This window comes from Aspergillus puulaauensis, chromosome 2 (genome assembly GCF_016861865.1).
Source record: "Aspergillus puulaauensis MK2 DNA, chromosome 2, nearly complete sequence".
Lineage (NCBI taxonomy): Eukaryota > Fungi > Ascomycota > Eurotiomycetes > Eurotiales > Aspergillaceae > Aspergillus > Aspergillus puulaauensis.
In genome coordinates, this window is record NC_054858.1 from 5,096,208 (window position 1) to 5,110,443 (window position 14,236).

At 50.7% G+C, this 14,236-nt stretch overlaps 7 protein-coding genes across 7 annotated transcripts; 4 read left to right on the top strand and 3 right to left on the bottom strand.

The window, feature by feature from the left end:
• Nucleotides 1-810: 810 nt before the first annotated feature.
• On the top strand, nt 811-1,487 carry APUU_22058S (beta-class carbonic anhydrase; the record flags this gene model as incomplete). The annotated part of the gene is made up of 4 exons (XM_041700879.1): nt 811-908; nt 962-999; nt 1,065-1,204; nt 1,257-1,487. The coding sequence occupies 4 exons, from the start codon at nt 811-813 to the stop codon at nt 1,485-1,487; spliced, it is 507 nt and encodes a 168-aa protein (XP_041553820.1).
• A 126-nt stretch (nt 1,488-1,613) lies between these two features.
• APUU_22059A (uncharacterized protein) lies at nt 1,614-3,154 on the bottom strand (the record flags this gene model as incomplete). Its single annotated transcript, XM_041700880.1, has 6 exons — nt 1,614-1,837; nt 1,897-2,041; nt 2,098-2,346; nt 2,404-2,537; nt 2,600-2,772; nt 2,829-3,154. The coding sequence occupies 6 exons, from the start codon at nt 3,152-3,154 to the stop codon at nt 1,614-1,616; spliced, it is 1,251 nt and encodes a 416-aa protein (XP_041553821.1).
• A 435-nt stretch (nt 3,155-3,589) lies between these two features.
• On the top strand, nt 3,590-5,941 carry APUU_22060S (sodium:solute symporter family protein; the record flags this gene model as incomplete). The annotated part of the gene is made up of 8 exons (XM_041700881.1): nt 3,590-3,656; nt 3,704-4,228; nt 4,280-4,511; nt 4,568-4,640; nt 4,692-4,762; nt 4,813-4,958; nt 5,005-5,208; nt 5,268-5,941. 8 exons carry the CDS (start codon nt 3,590-3,592, stop codon nt 5,939-5,941), a joined length of 1,992 nt encoding a protein of 663 aa, XP_041553822.1.
• A 1,267-nt stretch (nt 5,942-7,208) lies between these two features.
• On the top strand, nt 7,209-8,048 carry APUU_22061S (uncharacterized protein; the record flags this gene model as incomplete). The annotated part of the gene is made up of 1 exon (XM_041700882.1): nt 7,209-8,048. One exon carries the CDS (start codon nt 7,209-7,211, stop codon nt 8,046-8,048), a length of 840 nt encoding a protein of 279 aa, XP_041553823.1.
• Nucleotides 8,049-8,295: 247 nt separating this feature from the next.
• Nucleotides 8,296-9,210, bottom strand: APUU_22062A (sulfotransferase family protein; the record flags this gene model as incomplete). Its single annotated transcript, XM_041700883.1, has 2 exons — nt 8,296-8,482; nt 8,549-9,210. The coding sequence occupies 2 exons, from the start codon at nt 9,208-9,210 to the stop codon at nt 8,296-8,298; spliced, it is 849 nt and encodes a 282-aa protein (XP_041553824.1).
• Nucleotides 9,211-9,659: 449 nt separating this feature from the next.
• On the bottom strand, nt 9,660-11,602 carry APUU_22063A (MDR family MFS transporter; the record flags this gene model as incomplete). The annotated part of the gene is made up of 7 exons (XM_041700884.1): nt 9,660-10,195; nt 10,251-10,754; nt 10,803-10,898; nt 10,951-11,125; nt 11,171-11,222; nt 11,267-11,343; nt 11,390-11,602. The coding sequence occupies 7 exons, from the start codon at nt 11,600-11,602 to the stop codon at nt 9,660-9,662; spliced, it is 1,653 nt and encodes a 550-aa protein (XP_041553825.1).
• A 1,184-nt stretch (nt 11,603-12,786) lies between these two features.
• APUU_22064S (SMP-30/gluconolactonase/LRE family protein) lies at nt 12,787-13,890 on the top strand (the record flags this gene model as incomplete). The annotated part of the gene is made up of 2 exons (XM_041700886.1): nt 12,787-13,514; nt 13,584-13,890. 2 exons carry the CDS (start codon nt 12,787-12,789, stop codon nt 13,888-13,890), a joined length of 1,035 nt encoding a protein of 344 aa, XP_041553826.1.
• Nucleotides 13,891-14,236: the final 346 nt, after the last annotated feature.

The following is a 14,236-nucleotide window of genomic DNA, read 5'->3' on the forward strand; positions in this document are numbered from 1 at the left end:
GGGATCTGCATGATCGAGGGGGAGCACCCAGGCCCCTTGGGCATCACGAACTACCACAATTTAAGCTTCCGGCCAGTAATATGCTATGCTAGAAATACATCTTGCAGATCGATATGGCCATAATACACTTTCAATTAGAGTTTTCATCAAATAAGGCTGAATACCGACAGCGGGCTTGAAACCATGCAGGGATGGTGACTAGGCAACTGTCTCACAGCGACTGGGAGTGACCGCGGGCAACAACATTAGAGCTGTACTTCCGTTGGATTCTGGGGTCGAGGATCTACTATTGGAGCGCAGTATAAAAGGATAGGCGTATAATCTCGGTGGGCAGATATGAGAGTATCGAAGCCTGGCTGTATTCTGGTAGCTGTGGATATCGAAGCTTATAGGCCCCATGCAGACGGAAATTACTTCTGTGAAAACCAGCAGCTCTTTCTGACTGTTACTATGTGATTCTAGTTTTGAACAGTGATCCCCTTGTTTTTCCCGTCATTTGCGGTCTATGTTATCGATAAAATGTCTATCAGTGTAGTTCAAAAATATATTGGTTTCTGGGGAATATTGTCCCCCACTGTGGGCAGCCGGCTACTCTAACATCACTAGCCTCTATCAAGCCATAATTCACTATCCTGTACGTTGTTCACTATGGTGATAAGCGTGAAGTGGTGGCTCCATCAGAACTCCGTTGTCTTGCGATGCTCATTCTCGACTCCAATCACGCAACATCTCTCGATCTTTCACAAATATATCATAAATTCCTACCTACAGGTATTTTACTATCGATCAAACTTCAACTTTCGTCACATCATGTCTTTTGTCTTTTCACAAACTCGTGAAATTGAGGCCGCGAATGAAAAATATGCGGCGTCCTTTACTAAAGGCGACCTTGCGCTGCCTCCTGCTCGGTAAATTATTCTTAGACTATATTCTCTCTGATTTATGCTAATTTGCTGCTCAGAAAGGTAGCAGTTGTCGCTTGCATGGATGCCAGACTAGGTTGGTGATCTCAGACGGCCCAGGACTCTTGTCGCTGAGGCCAATTATACTGATCAGGTTGGAAGACCCTGCCAAAGCTCTAGGATTAGAAGAAGGCGATGCGCATGTTATTCGAAATGCAGGAGGGCGTGCCATCGATGCTATTCGCAGCCTGGTCATCTCGCAGCAGCTTCTTGGGACACGCGAGATCGTGCTCGTACACCATGTATGGGTCCCCTTCAAGGGAAATTAATTGGTCATGCTAATGAATGTCGTAGACTGACTGCGGTATGTTAACTTTCTCTGACGACTTAATTCGCCAAAAGGTTCGGTCTGAGCTAGGGCAGGACGCCAACCATATTGCCTTTCTGCCATTTACGGATCTAGAGGCCAGCGTTCTGGACGATGTCAAGCTGCTTGAGAACCATTCTCTGATTCTTGATGTGCCGATCACTGGTTATATCTACGACGTCAAGACAGGGAGGATCACCAAGGTGCAGCGCGCCTAATTCTTGGAATAGGATCTTCCTATTTTGTACTCTTGTTTCCGCCGATCCCATAGAATATACTAAGCTCACCCGTAATGATGAGAGCAGTTTTAAACCCGAAATAGAAGCATCCTGATTGAATCTTCTTCATGTATACCAACTCGGCTCCGGCGCCTCCTTCAGCAACGTCCACGAGCCTACCTCGCGGAACTTGTAAACAATAGGATCGTGGAGACTATGAACGCGAGTGTTTCTCCAGAATCTATCAAACCCATAACGGCTCAGACTTCCACTGGCGCCAACGTACTCGAAGACCTTAGTTGCCGTCTCCAGTGCTGTCTCAATAACTTGCGCCTTGGAAGCCGCGACCTCTAGAATCAAGTAAGCAATATTTCCTAAGCTTTCTGTAGTGGGTAACTTGGTAACTTACGAACGGCAATCTCGCCACGTTTAGCCTGCGTTAGCTCATGCCGGGGTGCATGGATGGCCTCGGAAAGTCTCTCGGCGGTGCGATCAATCAGGGCTTCGGCGGCCCAGACCTTGGCCTGTAGCCTGCCATATCCTTCCAGAATGTACTTTAACAAATTAGCTTGATACTCCTGCGGAATACACGTATTGAATGGCGACTTACCCATTCTTCAGTTGCCTTGGCCTTGTTGTCTCCGCCGTAGGGCCACGCCCGGGTTCTTGTTCTGGTGTACTCTGCTGCCGACTCTAACGCCCCAATGGCAGCACCAAGATGAACAGCGGCAAATTGCAGTTGCACTGGAGGAAGGATAAAGTCGTGGTACGCATCCCTCGGTGTCAACTGCTTATCAACGAAGCCTGCAGCCTCTGACCAGGGGATCCTGACGTTCCGGATTACGCAGCCTCCGGATTCCTGGGACGCGGTATATTAGTGGGCCTCTAAACCATGTGTACGGATAGCTTAACTCACAGTAAGCCGCTGTCCAATGACGTCCCAATCGCCCTTGAAACTAATTCCGGGCTGCTTGGTAGGGACGTAAGCAAAGACATGCGTGCCGTCCTTGAGCACGCCTTCTAGAACTGTTATGTCGCTAATCACGCCTCCTACGGCACTATCAGTGCCATAATCGAATACGATCCGTCATCGGGGTAAATTGTGGCTTTACCTGTGGAGAAGAACTTCTCTCCATTGAAGACGAGTTCCAGGCCGGCGTTCTCGACCACCATATCGGCATTGCGTGGATTCACCGCACCTCCCAGGTAATAATTCCCTTCCGTGAACTCCCGTAGCCATCTCTCGGCCTGTTTGGGTGTTCCTAGAATCTGGCTGCTCCAGAACCTAAATCGTAGTTGAGATGTAAGTCAAAATGCCAGTGGTTGGAACGGTCGACATACCAAGAATAATGATTTCCAAGCAAATGCCCAATACTCGCGTCTGCTTTCGATATTTCCGTAGTGACCTTGTACGAAGTCTGCCAGGTCTCGCCAGCACCTCCATACTTGCGCGGGCCCAGAAGGTTCACTAACCCGGCGTCCTTGAGTAACTGGACTTCAGCGAAGGGTGATTTCCCTGCAGAATCACGCTCAACTGCATCGATCTTGAGGATCGAAGATGCTTCCTGGGCGCGTTTTATCCATTCGTCAGCCCCGGTGGGCTTTTGGGCGGCTTTCCATCGCTGAGAGGCGGCGGCTCGTGCTTGCTCGGCTTTGAAGTTTTGCATTGTGGAATTCAACGAAGGTCCAGGGTGAGGTATGAGTGATCCTGGTGCTGATTCAAGTGCTGATTTGTGAATCAATTTAAGCTTGCAGGTGTACTGAGCTTGGTTAATCGTTTGAAAGGGCGAATCAGGCAATTGACAACGCCAGTAAAATGAGCTTGATCCTGCAGGTAACAACCGAGTCAGAACTGGGGGCTTCACCAATAACAAAAGAAAATATCTGATATTCCGGAGCCGCGGCGAGTCAGTTGGCGCGGTTGCTGATGAGTTGGAGTCGTTTCAAGGATCGCGTCAGTTTAGTCCTGCTTATGCCACTGCTCCCAATATGACGTGCAACGCTTAAACGGCAGCTCTGGTCTCCATTGAGATCGGATACAATCCTAAATGTCAAGCAGAGTGAAGGTTTTCTCTCGTCGATAGACATTCTTGCAGATCAACATGGCAACGGAAGCGCTCTTCCCCATCTTCGACCAGGGTGTTGGTTACGGCATCGTGATAGGGCTAGGTAAGGAACCGAGTGAGCCTTACCTCTCAGAACTAACGACGACCCAGGCGGCCTCTTCGCGATTCTCATGAGCCTAACCTCATACGCCCTGAAAAAGTACATGTCCGAAGTACAAGACTCGGAGATGTACTTGACGGCCAAACGCTCTGTACGATCAGGACTCATCGCTTCGTCCGTGGTCTCCTCATGGACTCTGAGCGCGACCCTCCTGTCCTCAACCAACTTTGGCTATCTGTACGGCATTTCTGCAACATTCTGGTTTGGTGCCGGATGTTCAGTCCCTATCCTTACATTCGCGGTCCTGGCGATCGAACTCAAACGCAAGGCTCCCAGCGCGCACACCTTTCTGGAGCTGGTGAAGCATCGATACGGTGCGCCGGGCCATATTGTCCTCGCTGTGTATTCTCTGATCTATCAGATCTTTATCTCGGTTAACTTGCTTGTTGGCGGTGCGAGCGTCTTTCACCTAACGACTGGAATGCACCAGGTTGCAGTCTGCTTCATGTTTCCCTTGGGTGTCTGCATATATACATTCTTCGGTGGGATCAAGGCTACCTTTCTCACAGAATGGGGTAAGCGATATCCCTGAGTGCAATGGTATAGTGGCTTATATTCTTTTCTAGTTCACACAGTTATTCTCTTCGCGATAATGCTTGTTTCCATGTTCGTCATGTATGCAAGCTCATCCCACGTGGGTTCGCCCGGTAAGATGTGGGAGCTTTTGGTGGCTGCCTCTGAGATTCGACCCGTTATTGGGAATGCTGATGGACATCTTCTCACTATGAAAAGTGTCTACGGTGGGCTTGTTGGGCTTACGTTCTTGGGTGGCGGGTTCTCGGCGACTGTCGATTCCCAGTACGTGCATAAGATGTCTCCATTCTCGTCTTTTCTTAGCCTAACATCATGGATAGATTATTTCAGAAGGCGATTGCTGCTGATCCAAAGTCCACCGTTGCTGGATACCTGTTGGGTGCTTTATGCTGGGTAAGCAATCTCCATGACATTGCATCCCGTTGCTTATGCTAGATTATGCAGTTCACTATTCCATTTTGTATCTCGACTACCTTTGGTCTCGGTGCTGCAGCGCTTGAGCATACCCCTTCCTGGTAGGTCTTGCTATCAATGCGAGTTAATGATGAATTCTAATGTCTAGCAGGCCAACATATCCCGATCCAATGGCAGCAGATGTTGTGGCAAACGCCCTCCAAATGCCATATGTGGCATATGTTATCCTCGGCAAGGGAGGGGTTGTTGCAGTGCTTCTCATGCTGTTCCAGGCCATCACTAGTGCATTAAGCTCCGGTGAGATAAGACGCGCTTTACTGACCATGCGCTGACAATGAAACAGAGACCGTGGCCGTGACGAGTCTAATCACATACGACTTTTACAGGGCGTACATAAAGCCAGCAGCTACGGGAAAGGAACTCATCTTCGTTTCACATATCGCTGTTGTCGTATTCAGCGTCGTGGTTGCTTGTGTGGCAGTCGGCCTCTGCTATGCGAATTTCTCAGTTAGCTTCATCGTAACTGCCATTGGCATTATAATTGATGGTGAGAATTCTCTATTCGTATTCATAATTTCTATGGCCGGGATATACTAACCTCACAAGGCGCCGTCATACCCAGCGCCTGCACCCTCTTCTGGCGCAAGCAGAGCAAGTACGCGGTAACGCTCGTCCCCATCCTCAGCTCCATCGCAAGCATTGGGACTTGGATTGGCGTTGCGTACCGCCGCGAAGGCGTCGTCAGTGTTGCAACGCTTTCGGACTTTTATCCCTGCGTGGCGGGCAATATGCTCGCGCTGACTGCGCCCGTCGTGCTTACTCCGCTCATCACGTACCTGCGCCCTGAGAACTACGATTTCAAAAGGTTTCAAGAAATCGAGCTCGTTGATGATAGTGCAATCTCTGGCTCTGAGAAAGCATCCCCGGAGCACGGGGCGAGGGAGATAACAGTCACAGCCCAGGAAGAGCGCGTTGAGCTCCTCAGGGCACGAAACATCGCCCTCGGTGCTGCGCTATTCATCGCCATCTCTATGACAATTCTTTGGCCAATCCCGATGTATGGAACTGGGTATATCTTCTCAGAGCGTTTCTTTACTGGTTGGATTGTGGTTACCTTTATTTGGGCATTCTTTGGTGCTATCACTATTACTGGTTTACCTCTTTGGCAGAGTAGGCGGCAGATCCGTGCATTCTTCGCAGCGGTTCTTGGTGGATCGAGTGGCCGCGGAAAGGAGAAAGATATTCAAGCGTCGGCTGTATTCGTTGAGGATAAGACTTGACGGTTGTTGCTTGAATAAGTTGAATTACTATTATTGCCATACAGCGCCCTAATACCAGAAGTGGCAAAGCACCGCCGCATACCGACCATACTCCCGTGTATACAGCGACAGCAATCTTTCCTATCATTAACAGTACCTGATTTAGATTGAATTCTGTGTAATTGGCACGAGTTAGTGGGAGTAGGGTATGGGTCCCGACGGGTTGATGTTTTGGGTGTCTGGAATGTCTGGGACTGGCCGCATTCCTGGCGGCTGCTGGGGCATCTGGAACCCCGGATCCGAACTTTCAGGCCCTGAGGAAACGGAAATTGCTTCCATTGAAATGCTGTCGGCAGTTAATCATCGTGAGCGGGCATCCTGTTCCTGTCTCACGGGATTGACTTGACCTCCATTGCCCACCACTGTTGTTCACACGTTTTACCCCCGGAAACGGTAATTCTTTTAATATTTTTCATACACTATTAGAGCTTTGTTTTGTAAAGCGATAGCTTCCGGATAACCATACCAACCCCAGCCACCACGATATATCTGCGGTCAAGCCACCGGCTACCCAAACCGAATCTCACTATTAACTTTGCCGCTGGGTCTACTGAGCCTTATGATGTTTGACCATATGACTGGAAAGTTGCCGTATTCTTGTCTTTCCATGCCCTGGCGGACTTTCTTGCTGCATTCCTCAGCCCCTGGACGCTTACCTATCAAACACCGTCCTTGACGAGTTGAAACGCCACGCACCAAAGCCATTACTGAAATATCTAAATGAAATGCTCAATTAATGAATGGAACACGAGTGTATTCATTGTCAAACTGTCCTGCATTGTGCTGTGTCCGCAGCCGTTGGCAGCCGCCAACTCGCATCCCTCAGCAATGCCACATACCTCAAGGCGGCTGGCACTTCAACGGTCAGGCATGTCCCTCACCTGCAATCGCATGATGAGAACAGAGAGTAAATAATTAAACCAGGGGTATATCCGGTAACAGTGCCTACAGATGGTGCCATGGGAGCGTAAATTCTACCTTCCCTGATTTAACACTGATATGAGACTGAAGACGTCCATGTCTGATAAAGATATCACCATTGACGGAAGAATGCCCAATTTTCCAAGAGTAAAGTCATGCCTGTCACACGTCAATAGTCCGTTTCCAGAAGACATCAAAGATATAAAGTAGAAAGCAATACCACGGCGTTTTATACACAAGGCCCATCAAACTCAATCCCTGCATACGTCCCACCTTATTCTTGATACCCATATCGACTGCTGCCATCATGTACTTCCGCCCCTTTATTACTTCCCTCGGGCTTCTAGTCCTCACGGACTCTCTCGCTGCCGCCGATCGTGCCCTCAACTTCGCCGCCCACCAGGACGATGACCTCCTCTTCATCAACGCCCAAATCATCCACGACATCGACCTGCAGAACGAAGTCCGCACGGTCTTCGTAACCGCCGGCGACGCTGGTAATGGCCCTGACTACTGGACCAGCCGTCAGGCCGGCACATTGGCCGCCTATGCCGAGATGGCAGGCGTCGGCAACGACTGGGACGAGAGCGACCTCGGTGTCCCCGGCAAGGTCGTCTCCTTGTATAACCTGCGCAATACTGATGTCTCCGTTGCCTTCCTGCACCTTCCCGACGGGAACAACGACGGCAGTGGCTTCCCCGCTACAGGCAACGAGAGTATGGAGAAGTTGTGGAAGGGGGCCATTGACTCTATCGGCACTGTCGATGAGTCTGGCAGCAGCTACACCTACGATGAACTCGTTGACTCCCTTGCGTGGATTATCAATGACTACACCCCTGACCGCATCAATGCGCTGAACTACATTGATGACTTTGGCGCTGTCGGTGACCACAGTGACCACACCTCTAGTGCGCTCTTCGCTAATGAGGGTGCTATCAACGCTGAGAACTTCCCCGGTGATGTGATCGGCTATATTGGATACGACAGCCAGACGCTTGAGGCTAACCTCAGTGCTGAGGATTTGCAGAAGAAGAAGGATGCGTTCTACACCTACGCTGGTTTTGATTCTGCTGCTTGTGCGAGTGATGAGGCTTGCGCGGGCACTGAGTATGAGCTTTGGCTGCAGCGCGAGTACCCCCGTAACTAGACTGTTGTTTACATTTGTTGATTTTTTTTTTTTAATTGCGGGTTGTTGTTGCTGGGAAGTTTTGATGCGTCTTGCATGTGGGACTGCGGGTGATTTTGTTATTTATACATAATATTGTTTGCAATGATAATCCTATCTGTTATGTCAACTACACGTTTCTTCAGTAATATATATCATGCTATTCACTCCGAATATACCATACCGTATTCATATCAACATATCAACAGCAACCAAGCCGCAGGCTCGTCTACGTAGAGCGCCGAAATAATCCAGCCACATATGCAATAGCTACTCCCGTCAAGACCGCAAAGATGGCAAAGTTCCTAACAGCGACAATGGCAACCTGAACCATATTCTTGTCATACCGTTGGTTTGTCGTGTCAAGCGTGTTTCCCGTGGGGAATTCCTCCACCGGAATGGGTTTATCAAGAAACCTGCACAGACAACCCTAGTCAGTGCTGTAACAGAATAAGGGAAGCATATTCGTTCATAGAATTTACCTGCAAAGTGGCTCCCACCCATCCTGAACCCTCCAAACAAGCAACCTCTCCGGCGCAACAGCCCCCTTAATCGTCGCCGAATGCTGCTCATACACCCACTTCCCATTCCGCTCTAGCGATCCATAAAAATGCATATTGAAACAATGCACCGTATACTGCACAGCCCAGTACATATCCGGCTGAAACCACGGAAGAACATGATACCAGAATCCACGCGCATGAGGCAGAATCAGCGCCGTAATACTCTCATACCACGAGTCCACATCGCGATGATTCAGGATAACTTTGGCCTCGGGGTACGCCTTGATCAACTCCGATGCAAAAATCGAACACGGCTGATCTGTCACGGCCTCTGCATGCCCTAGGATCTCGTCAAAGTCCTCGCGCTTGATCCCCGGGTCGCCTTTATGCGATGTCCCCGTGAGCCCGAATTTGCGACGACCCAGCAGCGCCCACTGTTTCCATTGCATTGGGCGCGACTCGCTCATGTCGAAGCCGTGGTAGACGTGGTCGTACCCGAGCATGATTAGGGCGCGTCGCAGCGATTCGGTTCCTGAGCGGGACATGCCCAGGGCCAGGACCTGCATGGGTTTTGTACGTGGCCGGGCTGGGGCGGGGGCTATTGGGTAGAGCCATTCTTCGAGGATTGGGATGGTTCCCATTTTGGTTTCTTTTTCAGGCAGTGGTATATGTAGATAAGGAAGGGGCGAGGTTGAGATTGAAATGTGGCGTCTGGCGGGGTTTATGTTTATGGTGGGATTACGTGGTCGTGGCAGTACCGGTAGTGCTTACTTTTGTATACAAGGTGTCGGATTGCATGTATATTTCCACACATATAGCTAATTAGTTGGCATAATTTGCATCACCTTATGCTTTCGATCGCTGCAGCTCGGTCCATAACAGGTCATACCCAGCGACATAGCCTGACTGCCAACAACAATGGCCAATTTCAGAATAATTGCTTTGTTATCATTTTGATATGAGTCCTATTGAGTCAACGAGAGCGGAGAGTTGGCGTGATAGGAGCTGTGTTTTTACATCTCACTGTACATCCAATATATATCATGCACGCCGCCAGACAAAACAACCGCCCAATCCATATCTACACCTTCTACTGCTCACCCTTCTCTCCTTCATTCTTGCCCCTAACACTAACCCACCCCATCCCACACGCAAAAACCAACGCCGCCGCCGCCGCCGCAACAGAAACATAAAAAACATCCACCACCGCCGCATTATACGCCTCCAAAACCCCCTCCAACTGCGACCCAGCAACATCACGCAACCCCCTCGCCCCAGCCGCCTCAACAACCCTACTATCAACACCAGGCGCATACCGCTCCAGCGCCCTCTTCAACCCCCCACTAAAAACAACCTGACAAATCCCTAGAAAGATCGCAGGCCCGACATTCTGCGCCAGCACAACCAGCCCCGTCGCGACGGAGTGCATCTCCCGCGGCGCGGCTGTCTGCACGGCGATCAGCGGCATCTGCACACCGAGCCCGCGGCCGGTTCCTTGGAGCAGCTGGAACCCGACCCAGTTCCGGGTTGCGGTTGTGGGCGTTATGGTTGTGAAGAGGGCGGCGCCGATGGTGGTCATTGCGCCGCTGGCGATTGCGAAGGGGAGGTAGTAGCCGAGTTTGCCCACTAAATCCCGTTAATTCTTTGTCTGGTTTAAAGATGTCAGGTTAAGGGGGCGTACCTAGAACACCGGAGAGCATAGCGAAGACGATAGTCGTTACGATAGCCGGGAGGAGATCCACGCCGCTCTTGGTAGGCGATGCGTCGCGGACGGCCTGGAAGTACATTGGGAGGTAGTATGTGAAGCACATTGCGGAGCCGATCATGAATGCGTAGTTCAGACAGCTCGCCCAGATAGCGCGCTTCTTGACGAGGTCGAGTGGGATCAGTGCGTGGGTGCCTGTGTGGAGCTCCCACAGGAGGAAGATGAGGAATGTGCCGCCGGTGCCGCAGAAGAGGCCGATTATTGTGGAGCTGTGCCAGGGGTAGGAGGTTCCGCCCCAGTTCAGGGCGCAGAGGAGTTGGATCATTGTTCCTGCGAATAGGATGAAGCCGGGTATGTCGAGATGGCGGAGGGAGGTGGTGATGGGTTGGGATTTGGACATTGCAGTGCGGCCGTCTGGGATGTGGATGAGGAATAGGGCTGGATATATCGCGGCGGCACAGGGGAGATTAATGTAGAAACCTGGGCCTTGTTAAAATGCAATATTATAGGGTAGGGAGGCAGACTTACACCAGCGCCATGATGCATGCTGCGTGAGGGCTCCCCCTATTAACGGGCCGGAAAGAGAACCTAGCTGGGTGATGCCCATGAGAATCCCGGTTAAAGCTGCTCCAGTTAGCCATTGGAGAAGTAGAGGAAGTAAAGTGAAGTGGCATACCTGGGAGACGCCGTGCTGGGAAACTCGCATGAAGAATTGTAAAAGCGCCATTGAGAAGACCAGATGAACCGATCCCGGCAATAGCACGTCCCACAATCAGCATGTATGATGAACTTGCCGCACCGCATAGAGCTGATCCAAGTTCGAAAATCGTGAAGAAAGAGAGAAATGTCCACTACATCAGTCAGTTATCTTAAAATCATGATAAAAATGAACAGACCTTGCTGTTGAAGTACGTATACATCTTTCCACTAAGAGGCTGGACAGAGCACCTGGTTCTGTTAGACAGGTTCCATAATATGGATAGAATACTTACACAGCCATCAAGTAAGCCGTTCCATACCAGCCGACATCGTTGAGGGAATGGAAGTTCGTCGTGATTTGGGGAATTGCCTTGGACGGTTAATCATTGATTCAGGACAGCAGAGAGAATACTTACTGTAGATACAATCGAGGTGTCCAGAAGCATTAAAAAGATAGCCAGGGTGAGAGATGATAACGAAGCGACCAGGGCCAGACCGGTGATGTATTCCGGCTCATCAGCCTTCTCGTCAACCGAAATCGTGTGTGGTCCATTTTCTGGCGATACAACAGTAACTGCTGGTGTCTTGATCCCGGACTCGGGGCCTGTGCGTGAGCACGAATAATCCATGTTGCTAGATTCCAAATTTATTTATTGCCTGGGGTAGCCTGGGGTAGCCTGGATATTTATATCGCACAGAGTAGCGCGAATGGGCCAGAGGTGTTGCGTTATCAGGGTTCACAGCTTTATTGTGTGACCAGCGATGTTGTGAATATAGCCGCTCCCAGCAGCTTCACTGGTCAAAATACTGACAACCATGGTATTTATACCCAGCAGAATTCCTCCAATCAATATCACTTATATTCCAGCCATGTTATGCCTTGTAGTCTTATAAAAGGACGGACCAAAACTCCGGCTCTTGCTCCTTTCTGGATCATTTTCCATCTCATTCTTGTCTTAAATCGTTTTGTATGACTTCGCACGGAGGACACCAGTACGCATACACAAACTGCGTTTGCGCGAAAGCAAAATGCACCCCAGGTTTCCCAGGGAACAAGTGCGCAAGGTAAACATCCACCCGGATTTCATCTCTAGTTTTTTATCTCTCGTTACTAATTGAGTAGATGCATATAAATGAGTACAGAATTTCACCCGTCACTGCCAGTCCGCAAGCGTCGCGCACTGAAACGGCCAATGGCAAGAACCAAGTACAGAATCCAGAAGAAAGGGTCGATGGCCTCGTCGTGCTACTGCAATCCGCAATTAAACCATCCCCTGGACTGGCTCTGATGTTTGAGGCGAAGGGCATGAATGCTGATAAGCCATTGCGTCTGCTGGATATTGAAGAGCAAAGGGCTGCACTTGGGTGTTTTTGTTGAGCACGGTGTACGAATCCCCTCTGTCTTGGAGGTGCGGGCCAGGATGAAACGAGAAGTATATGGACGAGCTGGGGAATGCCTCGTCGGAGCTTCGAAGCATGTACTCCAGTCTACCCATGCGCAGATCGATTGTGGAGATGCCGCGACTCGGGGGCTCGACGTCACTGCCGATATCTCCACACTCTCGGGCTTGGTCCGACTCCCCAGGTCTCCGGATACTGAATTACTGATGGAGACCTGATCGGCTTGCCAATTAATGCGCCCCTTTCCTCTTGTACGACGGCTTGGCAAGCCAAGGTTTCACAGCGATGGGTAGGGAGCCCAATAGCCGGTCAACACGGACCAGTCACCTTGGCTGCTTGATCAATAGTCTTAAAGCTGGTATTCCCCTTCCAGGACTTCTCCTGTCCCACCCACTTTCAAAAACATCGCAACATGGCTCTCAGATACACGGCGGCCTTTATACCCCTCGCCCTGGGCGCATTGGCGGCCAACGCCAGCTTCCAAACCAACCAACCTGTATTCACAAACATCATCTCCCAACACCCCACAATCGACCTCATCGGCGAGAATGCCACATACCCATTCGCGCATGAAGCTCCCGTCTATATCCCGTCCACGGGCGACTTGTTCGTAGCAGGAAACTACCAAACAGAGTCCGGTGGCCAACCGATCCAGGTCTCAAAGATCAAGCGCAACGGGGATGGCACATATACGCGCGAGCTCATAAACCCAGACATCCCCATGGCCAATGGCGGCATCAACTACAAGGACGGAATACTGTTTTGCGCCCAGGGGACAGAACAGCGTCCCTCGGCGCTCATCTGGATGAACACGACAGCGCCCTACAAAACGACAACTCTGCTCGATAACTTCCACGGCCGCCGCTTCAACTCATTAAACGACGTCGTCATCCACTCGGATGGCAGCATTTGGTTCACGGACCCTACGTACGGATATGACCAGGGTTTCGCGGCGAGCCCGGAACTCCCCAACCAGGTTTACCGGTTTGATCCCGACACTGGTGATGTGCGCGCCGTGGCGGATGGGATCGGGCAACCGAATGGGATTGCGCTTTCGCCTGATGAGAGTATACTCTATGTTACTGATACTGATGCACAGTGGGGAAATGGGGATAAGAGTCTTGCTAGGGCGGCGACTATGTACGTTTCCCCCTGTTCCTTTCTTTCTCTCTCCATAAGTGAAACGCTTTGATTGCTGATACAGCGCAGTTACGCATTCGATGTAAAGTACTACTCCGGCGCCCCGTTCCTCGTAAACCGGCGGGTCTTCGCATTCGCCGATAACGGTATCCCAGATGGAATAAAATGCGATACGGACGGGAATGTGTACAGCGGGTGCGGAGACGGGGTGCACGTCTGGTCTCCGGCTGGAGTGCTACTCGGCAAGATCCTGCTTCCTGGAGTGTCGGCGAATCTGTGCTTCGGTCGTCCCGGGGAGATGTTTGCCTTGAATGAGTATCGGCTGTGGAGAGTTGGCCTGGATAGCAGCGTTCGGGGGGATATTCTCAAGTTATGATGCTATCTGCTTGCGGACTTGGCCCAGCACCGCCCTTAGCCCGTAGATATCGGCGCTGCGCATATTCGGCACGGCGGAGATGGTAGATGTCATTGCGTTCCTTCTTGACTATGAGGCCTCACTTGTAACGGGGTCTAGTTATAATGTCGATGGGGTTTCCATATTAGGGCACTACCCTGGTGGCACCTTCCCTACCTGATTCGAGGCCCGTCACTGCGGAAGGAACGACCATGGACATGCAACTGGAAGGAGCGACGGGCAGTTCCTTCCCTGGTTGAAGAATTACAATTTAGGAAGGAGCAGAGGACACAGGTTGACCAACTACTGCTCGGTCAGGATACTATAT